This window comes from Diadema setosum, unplaced genomic scaffold, assembly GCF_964275005.1.
Source record: "Diadema setosum unplaced genomic scaffold, eeDiaSeto1 scaffold_26, whole genome shotgun sequence".
Lineage (NCBI taxonomy): Eukaryota > Metazoa > Echinodermata > Echinoidea > Diadematoida > Diadematidae > Diadema > Diadema setosum.
In genome coordinates this window covers 499674-521801 of record NW_027307653.1, presented here as the reverse complement: position 1 = coordinate 521801, position 22128 = coordinate 499674, and the positions used below count along the sequence as shown (strand labels likewise).

Below are 22128 nucleotides of genomic sequence, written 5' to 3'. Positions count from 1 at the left end.
CTTAGTGTCGGTCTCGTTGGCCTTCTTTGCCTACTGTTGGTCTCGTGGGCTTTTTTTTTTTTGATGTTGTTGTTGTTGCTTAGTGTCGGTCTCATGAGCCTTTTACGCGTAGTGTCGAACTCGTGGGCTGTTTGACTCCTGAGCCGTACAACTCGTGGGCTGTATGACTCATGAACCTATTATTGATGCCGGTCTCGTGGACCGTATGACTCGTGGGTGTCGGTCTCGTGGGATGACCCCCCAGTAGACTTCAACTGGTATCAACTGGTACACAATGAGCCTTGAACTGGTATCAACTGGTACCAGTAAGATTTAAACTTGCACTAACGGTTACCAACTGGTAGAGTGATACTTGAACTGGTATCAACTGACCACCAGTAGGTTTCAACTGGTAAGTAGTGAAACTTCATCTGGTATTAACTGGTACCAGTAAGACTTCAAATGGTATCAACATGACTTGTACTATATAGTAGATTGCAATTGGTATCAAGTGGTACCGTGGTAGACATTGAGACTTGAACTAGTATCAACTTGGGACTTCAACTGGTATTAACTTATATAAACTGGTATACAATGAGACTCGAACTGGTATCATCTAGCCACCAGTAGACTTTTACTGGTACAAATGTATCAGCTGGTATAAGCAGTGCAACTTCAACTGGCATAAACTGGTATTAGTATGATTAAACTGGTATCAACTGGTTTCAGTTAGAATTGGTAGAGTACCCGAGGACAATGCTTGATATCATCTCTTGTCCTTTCCCTCTGGAGCTTGCTACAATTCTTCTATGAACTCCTCGGGGATCTTGTAATGATCTGACGGAACAAATCAACAGTAAAGAAGTAGACACACAAGCACAAATTATGAGACAGATGTTGGCATTATCGTTGGGGCTGCAACATGTCACTATACCTTTTACAAATTAACTAAAAGCTGGAAGAAAGAGATGGGATGAATTCTGAAATAACTATAAGCACAGTTATAAAGTGCAAACCTCTATATAGCCAAGGCCATTGTCACTATTATAAACGCAAAAGATCTTAGCATGCAGCTTCCTTACAAAAATTTAAATCCTGGTTCTGGGTTTATGATTGAGATCATCCTCCAAAACCAATAACCTGTACCCTTAAAGATAATTTACCTATCCTGGCAATTTCATTAAAAGCTGCTCAGAAATTTCCAGTAACATTTTCTACAGACAATCAGGCAAAGAAACAAAGAACCAGTGAAAACATAACTACTTTGATAGAGTAATGATTTGATATCTGTGAAGCAAATACTTAGTATCACAATCATACCAGAATAACAAAAACAATTTGAAAATTACGCATTTATCTTTTGCACATCAACGAAAGTATAATGACTAACTGCTTTTCGAAACACTCAAGTATCCCGAGTCTGGAATAGATCTGACATTACACTGAAGTCAAGAAAGAGACAGAGGCATGGTAAAGGATCTACCTGCATGAATGTGTGACAGCTCATAACAATTTGACTGGTGAAGAAGATTGAGACACTATAGTCATTGAACTGGAAACACACAGCTATAGCTACCTCAATTTACATAATATCAGGTTCCATGAGAAATACATGAGTTCTTATACATCCCACTTCCCTACCCCATTCCCTCCAATCTCAGAGATACCAAACCAGATAAAAAAAAAACTGCCATGGTAAATTTACAAACCTTTCAATAATTTCTTGAGAAGCTTGATTTGGTTGCCCTTATACACAATAACCTGTGGTCCTTCCTTGGGATTTTGACTCATCTCTACCGAGGTGTTGACCTTCGCCTGTTTATGCACGTAGTCTTTAAAGTGATATGGATCCACACCGAACATCTTTAGATTGCTGATAATTATATGCTGTTAGAAAAGAGACAAGAGAGACGGGTAGACGGACAAAGATTTATTATAAATAACCTGATAGGTAGGAAGAGAAATAGATTGAGTGGTAGATATATAGACAGATAGAGAGAGAGAGAGAGAAAGGAAGAGAGGGAGAGAAGTGTAGATGTCAGGTGTTGGTATTCGTGTTTGCCACCATGTGACTGTTTTTTTTTTCTTTTTTTGACCTCAAAAGGGTATTTATTGCCTCCATAATTCAACATTTTATATCACACTATGCAAAAAATGGAAAACGAAAATACACTGAGCTTCAAAGGACATTCTTGAGGTAAAAAAAAACACACCACGAACTATTTACACATTATACTTCATTTGCTTTGGTAAATTGTAATGTGTTTTCTAACTATTCAAATCTTCCTCTATTCTTTTACAAATTTCTCTTTCAAATAAATGTTGCAAATTAGTTTCACGACATTCTTTTCCGGTTTTATTTCTTAACAGTATATATCTATAAATACACCAAAAGGCAATTGTCAAAAGCAAATCTAATTCAGTCTCCTTATGGGCTTTTAATAGATGCATTCCTGTTATCTCAAAATCAACATTATGTATAATTTTGATTATAACTGTTAGATACGAAAAGAAAATCTTATTTAATTTACAATCAATAAACGCATGTAGATTATCTTCATCTACACCGCAATGCTCACATTTTCCATCTCTTTTGATGTGCCATCCGTACAAATTCTTTTTTACTGGTAGTAGATTATACAAAATCTTAAACTTAATTTCTTTTTTCAATTTCTTTTCTTTACAATGACACAAGTTTATTTTGAATATATTCATCCAATCAAATGATGAGTCGAATATCTTTTCCCAGTATATACAACATCTGTTCCTATCGGGACAATGTGTACACAACAGTTTGTAAAACTGTTTGGTTGAAACGTCTTGAATACTTCTTTTCTGCTTTCTTATTCCTATTCTTATTTTAGGAATTTCTAATGACCTATTATAAAATTTTATACATGATTCCGTATAATTGCTCATCCATGCTTTTGGGATAGCCTGGCGTAATAAGATATAATAAAAAATCAATGTTTGCTTACTTTTCTGTCGTTAAAGTTGAGACAGAATTTCTGGAATGGATATAAAATTACCATTCTTGAATATGTCTTTAAAAAAATACAATTCCACTTTGATACCAACCATCATAAAAACAGTTTTTTTTTTAATGAAAAGCTACATCTTTATTATGCCATAAAATTTCATATTGTACTCCATGTACCATGGGTTGAAATTTTAAACAAATATTATTCTTTATCATTAACAAAGCTTCTAATATTTCAATATAAAACAATGGGAGTTGATTTTTACTTATCATTTTCATATTCAAACAATCCAAGTTGGAATTTAGTAACAATTCTAATCCACCAAAAAAGTTATACCAATAAAAACACATTTTACTCCATGTTACTTTCGTTGCACCTATAGTGCGTCCAAGCCATCTCAATCGGAAGCTGAGTTTTTGCTTGGAAAGGTCGATCATATTAACACCTCCTTTTTCAAACTCTTTGATCATAACAGTTCGTTTCACTTTTTCAGTTTTTGTTTGCCAAATAAAAGTGTATAACAAATTATTCAATCTTTTCAATATTTTCTCAGGAACTGTGTCAACCATATGTATATGAACTAGTTGACTTAGAGCTAAGGTTTTTACAATAATCCATCTACAAAAAGAGTAAGTTTTCTTTTTCTCCAATTATCCAAAAGTCTTTGCAATTTCGTAAGTTTGTTTTCCCAATTCAAAACTCGTGCTTTATCCATATCAGGTGAAACATAAAACCCTAAGTACTTTGTGGGTGTGTCTGTCCACACTAAATCAAGATCATCGAGTGACCATTTTGACTTGGCAGCTCCCAGCCACATAACTGATGTTTTGCTCTTATTCCATTTTGGTCCTGCCACATTTCCAAATAATTCCAACTCTTCATTTACTATTTATAATGATTGTTTATCTGAAACAATAAATAATGTGTCATCTGCATATTGTAATAATTTTGCTTCAGAATTTTCCTCCATCTTTAAAACAGAAATACCATTTATACCCTCATTATTTCTTATTCGGGTCGACATAAATTCTGCAGCAAGCACAAAAAGTAAAGCTGAAAGTGGACATCCTTGTCTAATGCCTCTTTGTATTAAGAAAGACTCAGATATCCAACCATTTACTAACACTGAGCTGCGAATATCTGTATACAGTATTTTTATCCATGTCTGAAAAAAATTACCACAATTGAATTTGTTTAAACACAACAATACAAAATCAAAATCAATTACATCAAAAGCTTTTGAAAAATCTGCCATCATTATTGCACCATCCATTCCTTTTCTTTTCATGTACTCAATAATATCTATTGTCATTCGTATATTAAAAGCGGATAATTGATTTTTTTATATAACCAGTTTGATCTTCGTTTACAATTTCACTAATCACTGATTGCAAGCGTGTGGCTAAAACTGCGGCAATTATCTTGTAGTCGCAGTTCAACAATGTGATTGGTCTCCAATTTTCTAAATGTCGCTGATCTCCTTTTTTATAAATCAATGTTATTAGTCCACATTTTTGAGTTTCAGACATTTCTTTCTTTTTGAAACATTCACTAAGAAAATTCAGCAATACAAATTGAATTTCATCCCCCAAAGTTTGGTAAAATTCAATAGGTATACCGTCAGAACCGGGTGATTTATTTTTATTCATTGAACAAACCGCACGTTTGCATTCAGCAGTTGTTAGCAGACGGTCGCATTTGTTTTTTTCCTCTTCACTCAATGTAGGAATTTGAACTGAATTAATATACAGGGGCGTCACCAGCTTTTTTTCAAGAGGGGTGCGTTTTGACACTAAATGTAACGAGATTTTTTGTACAGACATTTGGAATACAGGAAGCTCTCAATCCCCAGACTATGTAGTGTTTTTTTTTTTAGGGAAACCAAGCGGGGAAAGGGCACCGGCGTAGCTAGGATTTCATCTTGGGGAGGGGGGGGGGGGTGTTAGTATGCGAGGGAGCCAGCAGGGGGGGGGGAGAGGGTGTGGAAGTGCCTGTTGGCCCCCCTCCTCCCACGGTGAAAACTTTTTGCATTTTGATGTTGTAAATGGTGCAATTTGATGCAGGTTTTTGTGTGTTTTTATCGACTTGAAACAGTTCCACTTGTTTAAGGTAGCAGTACATTTTGATGGATATTGTTGTTGAACAATGTGCCTATCATTTCAATAAATTTCTAATATTGATTCTTACACTGATGTCATGAACGCGACCGAGCCCGAGCAAGCGGAGCGAGGGTGAGGGTGTGGGGGAGGGTGTGGGAGGGGGCCAACCCCCTCCGTGCACGATTAGAACTGAAATTGCATTTTGATATTGTAAATGGTGCAATTTGATGCATGTTTTTGCTTGTTTTATCGACTTGAAACAGTCCCACTTGTTTAAGGTAGAAATTTATTTTGATGTAGATTATTATTGAACAATTTGCCTATAAAATAGTATCATCCAAATAAACTTCCTGTTTTGATATTTACACTGAATATCAATATCATGAACGCGGCCAGGCAAGAGCGAGCGGAGTGAGCGAGGGGGAGGATGTGGGAGGGAGTGTCCCCCTCCCACGGTGAGCACTTTTTGCATTTTGATGTTGTAAATGGTGCAATTTGATGCAGGTTTTTTGCGTGTTTCATGGACTTGAAAAAGTCCCACGTGTTTGAGGTATCAGTACATTTTTAAGTAAATTGTTATTGAACAATTTGCCTATAAATGGTATCATTTACATATACTTCTAGTATTAATTCTTATACACTGATGTCATGAACGAAACCGAGCCCGAGCAAGCGAAGCGAGCAAGGGGGGGGGGGGGAGGTTGTGGGAGAGAGTTGTCCCCCTATAAATGGATTATAGAATGCCGGTGTGAAACGACAAATTACTGGCAGCAACATCAGGAGAATTGTACGATTGAATGCAAGCGAGCGGAGCGAGCGAGCTTGAAAATTTTGACATTTTACAGTTAAAAAAAAAAATGCCGTTTTAGCTATATTTTTCGCTTGGGAATTTAAGGGGGGGGGGGCACCGCGCGCAACTGCTTGCAATAACTGGCAGCAATATCAGTGCCCTGTTGCATAAAACCCTTACCGCTGGACTTACCGCTCCTTTCTAGCGGTAAGTCTTCAAATTAGCGGTAAAGCTTATAATCCTTGATGCTGATTGGCTGTGACGCCTAATTTTGACGGTAGTTACCAATGAAATTCAACGGTAAGTTTTATGCAACAGGCCACAGGAGAATGGCATAACAATAACATATTGTGTGCGAGCGGAGCGAGCAAGCTTAAAAATTACACATTTTACAGTCCAAAAACTGCCGTTTGTAGCCATATTTTTTTCGCTTTGGAATTTAATGGGTGGGGCGCACCGGACACAACTGCCGGCAATTACTGGCAGCAACATCAGATGAATGGCATCACGACTAAATGCGACCTAGCGAAGAGAGCGAGCTTGAATATTTTGACATAATAATACTTTACAGTCCAAAAACTGCCGTTTGTAGCTATATATTTCCCTTTCGAAATAAAGGAAGGGGGGCGCACCGGACGCAAATGCTGGCAATTACTGGCAGCAATATCAGGAGAATGGCATAATTAAATGCGAGCGAGCCGAGCGAGCGAGCTTGAAAATTTTGACATTTAACAGTCCAAAAACTGCCGTTTGTAGCTATATATATATATTTTTTTTGCTTTCGAAATTGGGGGGGGGGGGGCACCGGGCGCAACTGCTGGTAATTACTGGCAGCAATATCAGGAGAATGGCATAAAACTAAATGCGAGCGAGCTAGAAAATTTTGACATTTTACAGTCCAAAAACTGCCGTTTGGAGCTATTTTCGAAATTAAGAGGGGGCACCGGGCGCAACTGTTGGTAATTACTGGCAGCGATATCAGGAGAATGGCATAACGATTAAATGCGAGCGAGCTTGAAAATTTTTTTTTAGAATCCCAAAATTGCTGTTTGTAGTTCAGTATATTTTTTCGCTTTGGAAATTAAGGGGTGGGGCGCATCGGGCGCAACTGCTGGCAATTACTGGCAGCAACTTCAGGAGAATGGCATTACTACTAAATGCGAGCGAGCGGAGCGAGCGAGCTTGAAAATTTTGACATTTTACAGTCCAAAAACTGCCGTTTGTAGCTATATTTTTTCGCTTTGGAAATTAAGGGGGGGGGGGACGCCCGGTGCGCCCCCCCGGATCCGCCACTGGTAGTCAAGGGTGTCGGTTTATAAGTGTTCATGATTTGGGGAGGTTTGACCAGCGTTACAGCGTTACACCGTTGTACAAGGACAAGTTAGAAATTAACCCAGGTCAAGTCTTTTTATTGGCAATGCAAGACATTTTTATATAGACTAGTATGTAAAGCAACGCTGCAAAATCAATGATCTAGCTTTGATAAAACGAAGCGTAAGGTACAAAGGTGTACATTCTACATCACATTGCGCAACATTGCACCGACTCTTTTTGCCGTTCGGATGCTCTGAGTACACTACGCACACCCTGCTTATATGCAGAATGCCAACGAGGAATCACGTTGAATCACAACCTTTTGTCGGCTCCGGGCTTTTTGAACAATTTTTCACACTATATACCTCTTGAATTATGGTTAAAAGAAATCGTAGAAAAATATCTTATTTCTTGATCACTCTTTCATGTCGATTTCAAAAGCAGTTTATTAACCCTTGATTTACCATTTTGGCAAGTCTTTTTTTTTAACCAGCGGATGGGGGGGGGGGGGGCACCCCCCCCCTCCGTAGTTACGCCACTGCTTTTGGGTGAAATAATTGGACAGATTTCTAACAAAAAAGCCAGAATTTCATTTCATCGCGGGAATTATGATTATGTGGGGTGGGGCAAATGGTGCGCTTGCCTTCCAATATTTTTATGGTGGCAACATTTTTTTTTTTTCTTTCAAAAGCAAGAAAATCTTCTCATTTATCAATTATTAATTATTAATTGTGGAGGCAAAATTATAATATGCTTGCTCCTCCAATATTTTTATGGGGGCAACTATGAACTGCATACCTTAATGCTACCTAAATCTTTATTGCAGCTACAGAAATATGAACACTGGATCAATTAAAGGAAGCTCTGCCTATAATTTCCGTAAATCTACCGTGCAAAAGGACAAAAATCCCCGCGGAACTTCTGTCAGCACACCCCCTCAACCTAGACCGGTGAGTGCTTCCTCGTCAATTGGCAGGCCTTCAGCGAGTAGACCCGGCATGCCCCACCAACCACACCCCACCAGCCGCCGAGGCGATTCTGAGCAGGCCCCCAACGTTCCATCAGATACTGGTCACGCCATCATTTCTGAACTACGAAACATGTTTGCGGATTTCAAGACGGAAATAAATAACAAACTGGACCACGTTATTTCTGATCTGAATGCCGTAAAAACCGATATTGCCACAGTGAAATCCACTATGCAGGACCTTGAAGGTTCGGTCGCCGACACGTCTGCGAGGATCCAATCCGTTGAGGCCGAGAAAATCCCCGAACTTCAGCGGCAACTAGATCAAATGAAGGCCGAATTTGAAGACAAGCTCATTCAACAAGAGCTTCACCACCGCAAACAAAATTTGCTTTTCTACGGCATTGCATCCCACCCAAACGAGAATGTTTATCAAGAAGCAGCGAAGGCGTTCGCCCACCTTCTGGAAATTTCAACGGAGGAAGCGATGAAGATCCCGGTGGTTAACATCCATCGTCTCCCCACCAAGAGTACCCCCATTGGCGCTACCAACGCCCCTGAACCTCGGGACCCCATCATAGTCCGCTTTGCGAGGATGAGTGATCGTGACAACTTGCTTCGTGCTTTCGAGCAACCGCGACGCCCAAGGAACGCCACCGAGAAGTCCCCAGCACGGGTCCGCATCACGGTCCGCACCGACCTCCCCCCGCGGATGAAACGCGAACGCGGCCGTTTAGCATCCATCGCATACAATCTCCGCAAGACCAAGAATCTGAAAACAAAAATAGCAGTTCGTGGTGCCAAAGTAGTTCTCATGACCAAACATCCAAACGAGTCATCTTCCGCCTGGTCTACCTGGTCGGATTGACCGTTGCTCCATTGGTATCCGAATACCTATGATTGTAATATGAAGAGGTAAAGTCACAATTTTCTTCTGTTGTTTTCGTAGGCCTAAATGTAATACCCTTTCCACATAAAAAAAAAAAATCAATTTATATCAACAAAATGTCATTGTAATTCAATTAAGTTGAATCAGTACTTTTCATTTGTCTTATACGTTTTCGTCTATTGTCGTTCATTTTGCATATATGTGTATTCCTATGATACGCATCACATGCAATAAGCAGATGAGTTCATTGGTTTTTTTTTTCTCTATATAAAACTATGTGTGAAGTTAGTAATGATAAGTTTATTGAATAACTCTGATAAACGTTGCTGTCCATTTGATAGATATACAAAGAGAAACACTGTAAACTTCTATCGACTACGCGTTTCTGCACACCACTACTTGTGAGCAACACAGTGTAATAGTATCACAAAGGATGGCCACATTCTTATTTCATTTTTATCAAATGTTATGACACCAAGCTAAGCAACCCTTTTCTCCTTTGAATGCCTTGTACTGAGTTTTTTTCCAATATTGAAATTATCATGAGTTATTATTTACACACGTAAAGACAAACGTTTTATCAAAAAAAAAACATATCTATTTTTAAAGGTAATAATCATAATTTCCCTCCTTATTCACCCCTCAATCAACGATATACCCAGTATTTATGATATATTATGGTTTACCCACGGTTTTGCCATTTTTCTTATGTTCAGAGATGTTGAATTATAAGTACACCTTGGTGTGATTTTTTAGGATTTCAGTCCATGCATTGTAAAAAATAAATAGATAAATAATTTTGTTGTTTAAATTTTGTCCACCCTTCACCTAATCTACCCCAGGCATTATATATATATTTGTAATTCGTATATAAATAACAATCAATTATTTTCTAACGCCCAACAGGGTATCATATAGCACAAGTAATTTTTCAATTATAATAATTGTTTTTGACGTACTCGCCATGCCACGTACTATTCCTTTTACCCCGATACTTAAGATGCGGCGCAATTTGAATCACAACATTAAATATTGATTATAAAACCGACATTTCTTTTTTTTGTCCTACTATTCTTGTACCTGTGCTACATCTCCTCCTCTGAGGATTATGTTAATAGTTGTCTAACATCCCTCAGGACAATTTGAATTTTAGAATAGTCACATTGTTAGCATTTCCATCCAAAGGGTGGGGAGCTCACCGAAAAGAGAGAAACAAAACAAAACAAATGCTACTATCTGCATGGTATCTGCCGCATTCAGTGCTTACCATCATTTGACCGCTCTTTTTTTTTTTTCTTCTTTTTAAGGTGATATTTAGTTCACCGGCGTCTGTGTTCCTAACAGCAATATGCCCCTGGGCATTAAGTAGTTCAGCTGTTTCGTTTCTTTGGGCTCATAAGCTTGGTATTCACTTCTTTGACGTTCACTTCTATGACGTTATAGACAGGCCAAGCCAGGCCTCTTACAATTTTTTTTTTTTTTTTTGTGGTCCCTATTATACTTTACTCAATCCGTTTTTCACTACGTTCCCACGTAAATGGGCAACTCTAGTGAATTTTCTTGAACAGGACAGGCAAGAGTTTGGTTACACTGTTCAAAATGGTCTATTGAATTACATCCACATGTACCCCTATTTTCTTCACATTTTAAAACACCATGTTAGGCATTTTAGGGGTGTTCTTTGAAAATTTTAGAACAGTAACATTATCTATCAGCACTTTTACCCGAAGTGTGCAGAGCCCACCGCAAAACCCGCCACTCTTTGTATGGTATTTTTGCAATTGTCATATTCAGAGTTTACCACCATTAGACCACTTTTTTAGGGTGGTATTTAGTTCATGGTTTTTAATAATCCAGCTGTTTCGTATCTTTTGCCTCTTCTGCTTGGAATTCACTTGTTTGATGTTATAGACGGGCCACGCCTCACAATGTTTTTTGGTTGCTATGGGCAACTTTTGTGAGCTTTGGTGAACAGGACATATGAATATGGTTACATTGCCGTAGTGGTCTATTGAATTTCAATTAAGTACCCCAACTTTCTTTTTATTTTCAATTCCATAACAAGGCTGATGCCCGTGATCTGCATTTTAACACCTTATGTTCTATTGAACCACAACAATCCTAGGTAAGGCTTTCTGTAATGTCTTTTTTTTTCTGTATATTTAAGCTTTGACTACGTACGGTATGTCAATTCTAAAACATTGTCTGATTATTTGCTTACGTAATGTGTTCAACCTCCTTCCGGACGTTACCCCCACACCCTTTCAAGGCGGTTAAAGGGCGGTCAGAGGCACTTGTTCATCACCGTCAGTGTATCTAGATGTTCTCTTTCAAGGTGTTATAATGTAACTATGTGCCGCCACGAAATTCAGCTGTTTCGTTTCTTTCGGTTCTTAAGTCGGGAATTCATTAGGTTATCTTGACATCTGATAGGCCAAGCCCCCCCCCCCATGTATTTTTTTCCTTTTGTTGCTACGGGCAACTCCTGTGAACCTCTGTGAACAGAACATGCATGAATCTCGTTACATTGCTAAGGGGTCTATTGTATTTACACATACCACTATTCTCTTTTATTTCCACTTCTATAGACACGGTGGCCGACCGTGATCTTCATTTAAATGACCAGATGTTTTATTGGACCACAATGAATTCTAGGTTCTTTTCTCTCTGTTTATGAAATGCCTACACTTGATTTGAATTGTTAAGCATTGACTGCGTATGGCATGTCTCTTCGAAACATTGTCTGATTATTTGCCTATGTAATGTGTGTGATGTGTTTTAAACGTCCTTCCGGACGCTACCCCCACCTCCTTTCAAAGCTTTTGAAGTGCAGACAAGGCACCTGTTCATATGAATTTATCAGTTTATCTTGATGTCCCTTTTGAAGGTGTCATGTGTCACCAGCCATTCTGATTCTTCCAGCCATTTCGCCATTTTGATTCCCTCGGTTCTTAAATCGGGAGTCCTTGTTGCTGATTTCTTTTTTTTTCTTATTTTCTGTTGTTGTTGTTGTTGTTGTTGCTATGGGCAACTCTAGTGAACTTCTGTGAACTGAACATAAACGACTCTGGGTACATCGCCAAAATCGTATTGAATTACACGTACCCTTATTTTCTCCTTATTTTCAATTCTAAGATACGATCGATGACCGTGACATGCATTTTAAAATCCGATGTTTCACTGAACCACATGAATCCTATGTTCTCTTCTCTGTATATTATGTAATGTCTACTCTCGATTTGCATTGTTAAGCATTGACCTCGTACAGCGTGTCATTTCTACAACAAAGTTCGATTATTTGCAAATGTGTTTAATGTCCTCCAGGACGCTAGCCCAATCCCGCTTTCCAAGCGATTGAAGAGCGGCTCAAAGGCTTCTGTTCATATGTATCTATAAGTTTATCTCGGTGCTCTTTTGGAAGGTGTCATTATATAACCATGCGTCACCATGTAATTCAACTGTTTCGTTTCTCTTTTTTTTTTTTCCTTGGATAGGTCAAGCCCTTAGGGTCACCCCATGTTTGTTTGTTGTTGTCGTTTTTTGTCAGGGGTATTCTTTGTAAACATTTTCAAACTGTCATTTTATTATCAATGATTCCATCCAAAGTATGCGGGTGTCTTCAAAACACTTGCCACTCTTTCATTTCAAGCCGCAGTCATTCCCCTCTCCCTTTAGGGTGGTATAATAGTTCACGGGTCTTATTTTTTTTTTCCTCCCAGCCTAATAACCCACCATGAAATCTCAGCCTTTTTATTTCTGACTGTTCTTTTAATCGGGAATTCATTTGTTTGACGAAAGACAGGCCATGCCTGCCGCAAGGCGTTTCTCCTTATTTATTAAACCCTCTTTTTTTTATTGTTACGGGCAGCGTTTGTTAACTATTATGAACAGAACATACATGTACCTGGTTACATTGCTGAAGTGGTCCTACTATTGAATTCCAAGTACCTCTATTTTCACTTTATATTTTCAATTCTATCATGTCTATGACATGGTTAAAGGCCTCATGTTCTATATTGAATCTCATGAATCTTAGGTAATATTTTCTGTATACGTATGGCTTCTCTTGATTTGCATTATTACTATTAAGCAACATCCACGTGACATCGTGTACAATGTACCATATGACAGTTCCAATGGACTGTTGTTCCAATGAACCTTGTGATCAAGAATTTAAAGGTAACGTTGCAGGTGGCGAGTTCTTTTTTTTTTCTTCTTCTTCTTCTTCTTCCTTTTATGTAACATTGGATATTTTGCTTTGCCAAAAATGTATGATTGGTACGGACAGCCATTCATGCTGTCGATATATACTGCTTCCACTGAACTCTTACTGATTCTTTTTTTCCGTCAAAGTTTCAGTTGGTGTGTCTATGCTGCAATTCACAAGTTTACGTACTGTGCAGCACTTTGAATTCTTACGCTAGCGCAACTCACGTCTTTGTACTTCTCCTTTTTCGACAACAGCCGGTCGAGCTCGTTCTTTTACTTCCCTTCTCATCCCTGTCCTCCTCTTTCGGAAGCCCACAGAGACACTTGATTTATTCTTTTTATTGTGTTGTGTGTGTTCTATGTCTTTCTCTGACGATGCTTCTGAACGTTCTCACTTACCTTATTCTGCTCTTTCTCGTTCCACGTTCTTCTCCTCAGCGATCTCCTGCTTATCGTGATTTTGACGCCATTTATACTTGTAGATTACTCCAGTGTTTTGCCTCTTTCTGGCGACTGGTTATTTTCTTGTATCATCCACTTATTTATGACATCCTAGCTTTGTTGACATCGCAGACTTTTATAATCTCGTCTCGTACCTTTAATCATGGCTAATTTTTGTAATGCTCCATTTTATTCCGTATCGAATGATGACTTTTTTGAATTGTTTAGGAACACTAGGTTAGACTCTGACCCAGTTAGTGGGCTAACCAGTACAGGAATCACCCCTTATGATGATTTTGTTACCGATACCCTGAATACAGGAGCAAATGAATTGCCTCATGATTTTAGTAATGATTTCACTCAAAATATGTCATGCAATTATATTACAGTAAATCAATACAAAGATATGATTCATAACTTCTCTGAGGATACGTTTTCTTTGTTACACTTAAATATTAGGAGTTTAAATAAACATTTTGATGATTTAAAGTACTTATTAGAATCTGATGAAAGTCAATCGTTATCGGTTATTGGATTAAGTGAAACATGGTTAACTTCTAATGCAGAAAATTCCTTTGCAATTGATGGTTACGATTTATTTGTTAATAATAGACCTGATAAGAATGGTGGGGGTGTTGCATTGTACATATCATGTTCCTTTGAAACTATTGTCCATCAAGATATTTCTAGAATGGACGAAACGGTTGAATCTTTGTTTATAGAAATTCTCATCCCAGGATGTAAAAATCTTATGTTAGGCATTGTATACAGACCTCCTAATTCAAACGCTAATGATTTTTTAACCTATTATTCAGATTTGGCAAATTCACACGTTTTCCGAAATAAGGATTGCTTTTTACTCGGCGATTTCAATATTGATTTGCTGAAATCTGAGCATGATAATATCTCTAGTGATTTTCTTCACACACTTCTATCCTCATCCTTTCTTCCGCTCATTTCCAAACCCACACGTATTGCAGATCGTTCTGCCACCGTCATTGATAACCTTTTTTGTAATATTCTACCCCTCCCCGATTCTTTCATAATTCTTTCAGATATGACTGATCATTTTCCAATAATGACTTATTTTACTCTTAAAACTTCATCTAATATTAAACCTCCTTCATTTCCTTTGTTTAGTCGTAGAGTTTCACCCGAAAAGTTAGCTAGTTTTGATGTGGCTCTCGAGAATGCTGACTGGTCAGGAGTGTTTGGCAGCGATGATATCAATATATCTTTTCATAATTTTATGGAAATATTCAATCATCATTTAGATGATATAATTCCAAAACAAAAAAATAAAACAGATTACAAAAAAACACCCAGGTTACCTTGGATCTCAAAATCAATCCTTCGTTCAATTAATAGGAAAAATCGTTTGTATTATAAATATAAGTTGGAAAAAACTGAGCGATCGAAGAATAGATATACATCATACAAAAATACTTTGACAATGATTTTACGTTCTGAAAAGAAGAGATATTACTTTAAGCAATTCTCGAGATATAGGTTTGACATGAAAAATACTTGGAAAGTTTTAAAACAGGCCATGAATGTTCCGAGTAAAAACTCTGACATTGACAAAATTAAAATGAATGATGAATTGATTAATGATTCTCTTCATATTGCAAATATTTTTAATTCCTATTTTTCAGAAATAGGTGAAAACTATGCTCAAACTATTCCTGCAACAGAAACTCATTTTACTGAATTTTTAGGCCAGCGCAACTCTGATTCCATATTTTTTACACCGACTAATAGATTTGAAATTATTGATATAGTTTCCTCTTTTGAGAACAAACGAAGTTCTGGTTATGATGAGATAGATAATTTTATACTTAAGGGTGTAATTTCCTCGATTGGTGATCCACTTGTTCATATATTTAATTTGTCAATTTTTAACGGTGTGTTTCCCGATAAAATGAAATTGGCTAAAGTAATACCAATATTTAAGAAAGGCGATAAACTTGTAGTCAGCAATTATCGCCCAATTTCATTATTGTCCTCACTGTCTAAGGTTTTAGAAAAACTTATTTATCAGAGAATGATCAATTTTTTGAAGGTACATGAAGTTTTTACGAACTCTCAGTTTGGTTTTCGTGAAAAACATAGTACTTCGCACGCTCTTTTATATTTCGTTGATAGAGTAGTTCATGCCATTGATAATCATTCCCATTTAGTTAGTATTTTCTTGGACTTCTCCAAGGCCTTCGACACCATCAATCATGACATTTTACTTTATAAATTATCGCATTATGGAGTACGTGGGAAGGCCTTGGAGTGGTTCAAGAGTTATTTAGTCGATAGAAAACAATTTGTTACAATTAAAAATAATGATTCAGTTATCAGAGAAGTTAAATGTGGCGTCCCACAGGGAAGTATTTCAGGGCCGTTATTGTTCATTATCTATATAAATGATTTTTGTCGCGTATCTGATGATCTCTCTTTTATTCATTTCGCAGATGATACAAATGTATTTTTCGCCCATAACGATATTGATTTTCTCGTTCACAAAATCAATATTGAATTGAATAAAGTGACAAACTGGGTCAGAGCTAACAAGTTATCACTCAATGCTCAAAAAACGAAATATATGATTTTTAGTAATACTGTTGATAGTTTAAACACAAATATAGTTTTAGATGATTCTCATCTACAAAGAGTATCAAATATTAAATTCTTGGGGGTCATTATGGATGATAAACTTTCCTGGAAATCACATGTTGATAATATTTGTAACATAATATCGCGTAATATAGGTGTTATGAATAGATTGAAATTTTATATTCCACAAAAAATATTACTTATGTTATATTCGTCGTTAATATTGCCTCATTTGAATTATGGAGTTTTAGTTTGGGGCAACACGGATCAGAATTTACTTGAAAGAGTGTCCCTCTTGCAAAAGAAAGCCCTCCGCGTTATCTGCCATTCCCCTGTACGTTCTCATACAAACACGTTGTTTGCCTCTAGCAAGCTCTTAAAAATTAAAGATCTGTTTTTGTATAATTTAGGCCAATTTATGTACAATTATTGCAACAATTTGCTTCCATCTATTTTTGATTCTATGTTCCTCAAAAACCAATCATTTCATGAATATCCCACTAGGCGTTCCAATGAATTTCATTTACCCCTTTTACGCACGATCCTTGCTAAAAATACACTTATTTATATAGGCCCAAATTATTGGAACTCTTTGAATCATGATATAAAAAAACGCCCCATCTATATATTCTTTCAAGAGGAGACTGAAGTCCTTTCTATTGCAATCGTATGACTCTACAGTACTGAACTAGCCATTTGGCCTTCTTTCTCACTTACTGACTTAATTACCTTTTTTCCTCTTTGAAGAATAAATTGTATTCTTTTTAGTGGATGTCTGCTGCCATCTACGCTATCGCCCAAAGCGTCAAAGACTTGAATTTCTATCTTACTCCTGTTCATACGTCCCTTCATTTCCTTGCTTTTCTCCTTTCAGGCGTTACAATATCACTTTTTTTTTTTTCTCCACAACTATCATCTGTTTCTCTTGACATGCTTCTGTCGGAGATCGCTGTCTCTGTTGTGCATTTTCGTTTGCTATTTTGTCTTCTGTTTGTTAGTCTTGTCCATTCCGTTTTGTCCCGTACAACCTTTTCTTCAGTAGTTGTTTCGTTGTCTATAGTCTTTTTCTATGTTTGTTCGCGTCTATGAAAGTAAATGTATTTATCTGTGAATCTAATTCTTAGTGGGCTTCCAGACTTCTTCTTCTTCTTTTTTTTTCTTCTTTTTTCCTTTTGTATTTATGATGCTTCAATTAATCTTCCCACTGATGTTATTTTTCCAGAGGGGCCCACATTCTACAAGCTCTGTCTTTTTAGTGGGTCTCTCCATTTTTCGCACTTTAAGCAAAGTTATACATGTACTTCATTTCGATCACTTCTGTTTCTTTCTTTACAACAATGTATAATTACTATAAGGTCCTCAATTGTTGTACATTCTTTTCAATACATAATGTTCTGTTTACCTTATTCTCTGTTGTCAAAAGAAGTGTAACTTATGTTTTGTCGGAAAATGAAATAAACTTTGAATTGAAAAAAAAAAATTTCTGTCAAAAAAAAAAAGGTAAGAAGGAATTCTTCTCGTCTCTGGAATTATGGAGGGGGGTGGGCAAAATGATATACTTACCCCTCTATTTTTTTGTTTTTAGCTTTTTAAGGCTTGCACTTGGGCTGGCAATATGGATTGGTCAGAAGTAACGTGCATAGACTCGACATACTTGAAAGTAGCACACGTACAAAAGCAAACTCGTACGTGCTCCGTACCGTACGGATGTAGAGTACGGTTGATAGTAAACACTGTATAGAATACTAGTAGATATGATAAAATCAGTGCTGCCAGAGCCAGGGGTGCGAATTGTTTTTGCCCACGAATTTGTTGTCCCTGGTGCAAAATTATAAAAAAAAGTCTAATCATTTAGCGTCCGGCGTTGAGGTCGCTAGCAGACTGTTGTTGTTGTTGTTGTTGTTGTTGTTGTTGTTTTTAGGGGCTGAAGGGGGGTGCGTTCGCACCCAACGCACCCCCCCTGGTGACGCCCATGATATACTGATTTTGCTTATTTTCTTCAACATTAGATTTCTTCTATAACAGTGAATAAAATTTCACTATTTCTTGCAGTATTTCTGTTTGGTCAGTTAAACATCTGTCTTTTCCTACTGAAAATAACTGGTTTATCTCTTTTCTTTCTGATTTATATTTTTCTAAGCCTAGAAAATATTTCGTACATTTTTCCCCTTTTTCCATCCACCTAACTCTTGGTCTAACAGCTGCGCCTCTACATTGTCTTTCATTAACCTGTTCAAGTTCTTTCTTAACATATATATACTCTTTCCGTATCTTTACATCACTGTCTACATCAATCATTCTCTGAAGTTCACTGAATCTTTGTTCTAAGCATGCTTTTGCTTCTTTCTTTCTGGAAGCTCTATCTTTGCAGAACTTTTGCGTGAACTCACGTACTTTAATATTTATGAGTTCCCATACCTGTATAAAAGAAAAACATGCATTACCTGAAATACTTCTAATTGATATATTTCATGTTTTGATATTTCTGTGTTCATTTTCCAACACCCTGGACGTTTAGAAATATTTGAAACCTTTAACTTAAGAGAAATAGCATTATTATCAGCTTTATAACATGGTCTTATATCATTTGACAAAACTTTTGCTTGTGCACTTTTACTGACTAACCAGTAGTCAAGTCTTGATGCTACATTTAATGAAAAATTTCTCCAAGTAAATTGTCTGATATCGGCATGAGTATTTCTCCACACGTCAATCAGTTTTCTTCGTTTACAAAGTTGGCGCAAACTTTGTGGTGTCTTATAATACGAGCTTTGACTACCACGCACATCTTTCTTAATATCGAGTACGCAATTCATATCCCCACCTACAATAAGATGGACTTCATTTTCTGAAGTATGATAACTCAACCATTTATCAATTTTCATAAAGAAACTTTTTCTTTTCACCTTTTTAGCCGGTGCATAAACATCATAACCGTCTATCATAGCATCTAAAAGTAGAGTTCTTCCATCATTTTGTGAATCTATCTTATTTATTTCAATGTCAAATCTATTATCTATAAGAATTGCCACACCACAAGAGTGATTGGTTCCATGTGAAAAGAAGCATTTGCCTCTCCATTCACTTTGGATAATTGTCTCTATATCTGTTGTCCAATATGTTTCTTGCAAAAACATTATGTTAACTTTTTGCTGTTTACACCATTTATACATGTGAGTTCGCTTAAGGGGATGGATAGTAACTGATCAGTGGGAATCAGTGGGAATGCTGGAGGATGATTGTTCCAATCCTTGTGGGATTCATTTAAGAGTACTTTATATATCTATTGTTGTGTGAAATTTATTTGCTTCAGAATGGTCTCATATTCAAGTAATGTGCAGTTTAATGTTTCCAGGTTAGCGTGCCTGGTCAGTGACGGGGCATTAATCTGCGCATTACTTGAATATGAAACCGTTCTGAAGCAAATACTTTTCACACAACAATAGATATATTATGTACTCTTAAATGAATCCCACAAGGATTGGAACAATCATCCCCCAGCATTCTCACTGATTCCCACTGATCGGTTACTAGCCATCCCCTTTAAGTTTATTCCTTAATCCTCTCACATTCAGGCTAAGCAAATAACATAAAGAATCATTTGGGGAGTGAACGCTTTCATCTTTTTTTCGCGGTTTTCTTCTTGGGTTTCTGCTTTCTTTTAGATGACTGGTTCACTTTACCACGCACTTTTCCTGTTTCTGGAGACTCTGCCGAGAGATTAGACTGGTGCCGAGTGATGTTGTCTTCCTCGCACTCTGAATATTCCCCTGATTCGGACTGGTTGATACCGTTAACTGTATTGCTGAATATTGCGAGTCATAAATGGGGCGAACCACGGGCGCACGTCACGAGACCGACACCAACGAGTCATACAGCCCACGAGTCATACAGCTCACAAGTTCGACACTGAGTGAATTAAGCCCATGAGTTCGACATCAAGTAAAATAAGCCCACGAGTTATACAGCCCATGAGTTCGATATTACGCACAAAAGGCTCATAGTGAGGCAGATATGTAGCAAAAAAAATGGTCGAGATGCTCACATCCGGCGGAAAGTATGAAATTTTGCACATAGGGGTATTTTGGGGCGCTGATTTCAAAAACTGCCGGATCCAAAAGATCTGACCACGGGGTCGGCCGCCATTTTGAATTCCAATATGGCTGCCATCACAAAACATATTTAAAGATTCCTATCTTCAGTTCTAAATGACCTGTGGCACCAAAATTTGGTACACAAGAGCGTTTTGACATGTTGAATTTGATGACAGATTAATTTGAAATGTCTGACAAACATCGAATGGCCGCCATTTTGAATTCCAATATGGCCGCCTCGACGAAGTGTTCAAAACCCCTATCTCGAGTTCTAAGTGACGAGTGACCTTGAAATTAGCTGCAAAGTGGTATTTTAACATGACTGAATTTAAAAAAAATAGAATAATTTGATGTGTCTGACAAACGCAATGCCCGCTATTTTGAATTCCTTTAAGGCTGCCAAGACAAACATCATGACTAACATTTACGGACATGCCAAAAAGTGCAGCAAAAATGAAGCATAATGCCCCCTTTCACTGACGTCACAATATGAATACAGCAGCGCGCACTCAATCAGTTGCAAACGCGCGCTCAATCCGGGGCGCGATTTTTTTTCCCGTAACCCTAACGCGTCGAAATTGCCAATTGTGTCACTTGAGCAAAGACTATCAGTGTACTGGCTGGTTTTTGTACGCATGCGCGTGGACTTGGTTAGGCATGCTCTACTGTCGCACAGTACCAGTGGCATGGTCGTCTGCTAACACAGAATCAGATTCGATTGGCACGCCTTCATGCCTTGCAAACATAACGGCGGGTTTGTGTGTGTGTGTGTGTGTGTGTGTGTGTGTATGTGTGTGTGTAGTGTTAAAAAAAAGAAGGTGATTCTGCAGCACAAGTGTATGCGTATTAACGGAAGATAGATATGGATTGGCTTAAAGTTACTATAGTGTAAGTATTAAATCAGAAAGCTTTTTCTGAGATTCATGCAGACTTCTATATGCCAATATTTTATGCATGCTATTTCATGCATGGTACGATTTGTATATATAGGCCTATATTGTATTGTATGTTAAGAAAAATATGATTTAGGAGCACAAGAGCTAAGAATTCAGCTGCTTATTTTTTGTTCAAATTAATTTCATTGTAAACATGGGCCTGATATCGATGAAATTCTAATAAAGAATATCATTAAAAAAATGTTTGGTGTATTTGTCTGCTCGCAGTGGAAGCATACACACAACAGTAACACGTTCCCATTAATTGAAGTTACAGAGGAAAATGAGACGTTAGGAAACAAATACATGGTAAATTGGAGCATTATTCGAAGATGTTTCGCATGGGCAAGTCGTTTAGCAAGTCATCATTTACAAAACTCAGCAGTCAGTAACATCAGAAGGGAGGTGACTCACCTCGCTGGTATTAGTATGGAGCTACAAACGCTCCTTGGTATTAGGCAGTTTGAAACGAAAGGGTGCCTTTTTCTCTGGTCACTTTCATGCACTGACAGCGATCACTTTGTTTTCAGATTATTTATGGGCTGTCTTACTGTTACACATTAAACCGCGGCAGCCAAAAGTGGAGTGAGCGTCAGTTGGTGTCCGTTGACAAGTCACGAATGATTTTTTTTTTTTTTTTTTTTTTTAATGGGGGTGGGGGAAGGGAGTAGGATAATAGTGCTGCATGATGTAATGATGTGTACATAGGCCGTGAGGGGGAAATAAATTGCATTTGCATCCATATGATTGTTCTTTTTTGTTTTTTGTTTTACAACAGCTATATACTGTATGATAGTATTTTGCTATTCAAAAAGTGTTAGGATGG

The 22128-nt window shown here is 37.5% G+C and overlaps 1 protein-coding gene and 1 pseudogene across 1 annotated transcript; one reads left to right on the top strand and one right to left on the bottom strand.

Moving 5' to 3' along the window:
- Positions 1–745: 745 nt before the first annotated feature.
- Positions 746–22128, bottom strand: part of LOC140245738 (eukaryotic translation initiation factor 2D-like) — a 335728-nt pseudogene continuing 314345 nt past the window's right edge.
- Positions 8000–8998, top strand: LOC140245737 (uncharacterized). Its single transcript, XM_072325267.1, has one exon. The coding sequence runs from the start codon at positions 8000–8002 to the stop codon at positions 8996–8998; it is 999 nt and encodes a 332-aa protein (XP_072181368.1).

Coding starts and splice junctions, on each gene's coding strand:
- LOC140245737 (XM_072325267.1), top strand. CDS start 8,000: ATGAACACTGGATCAATTAAAGGAAGCTCTGCCTATAATTTCCGTAAA.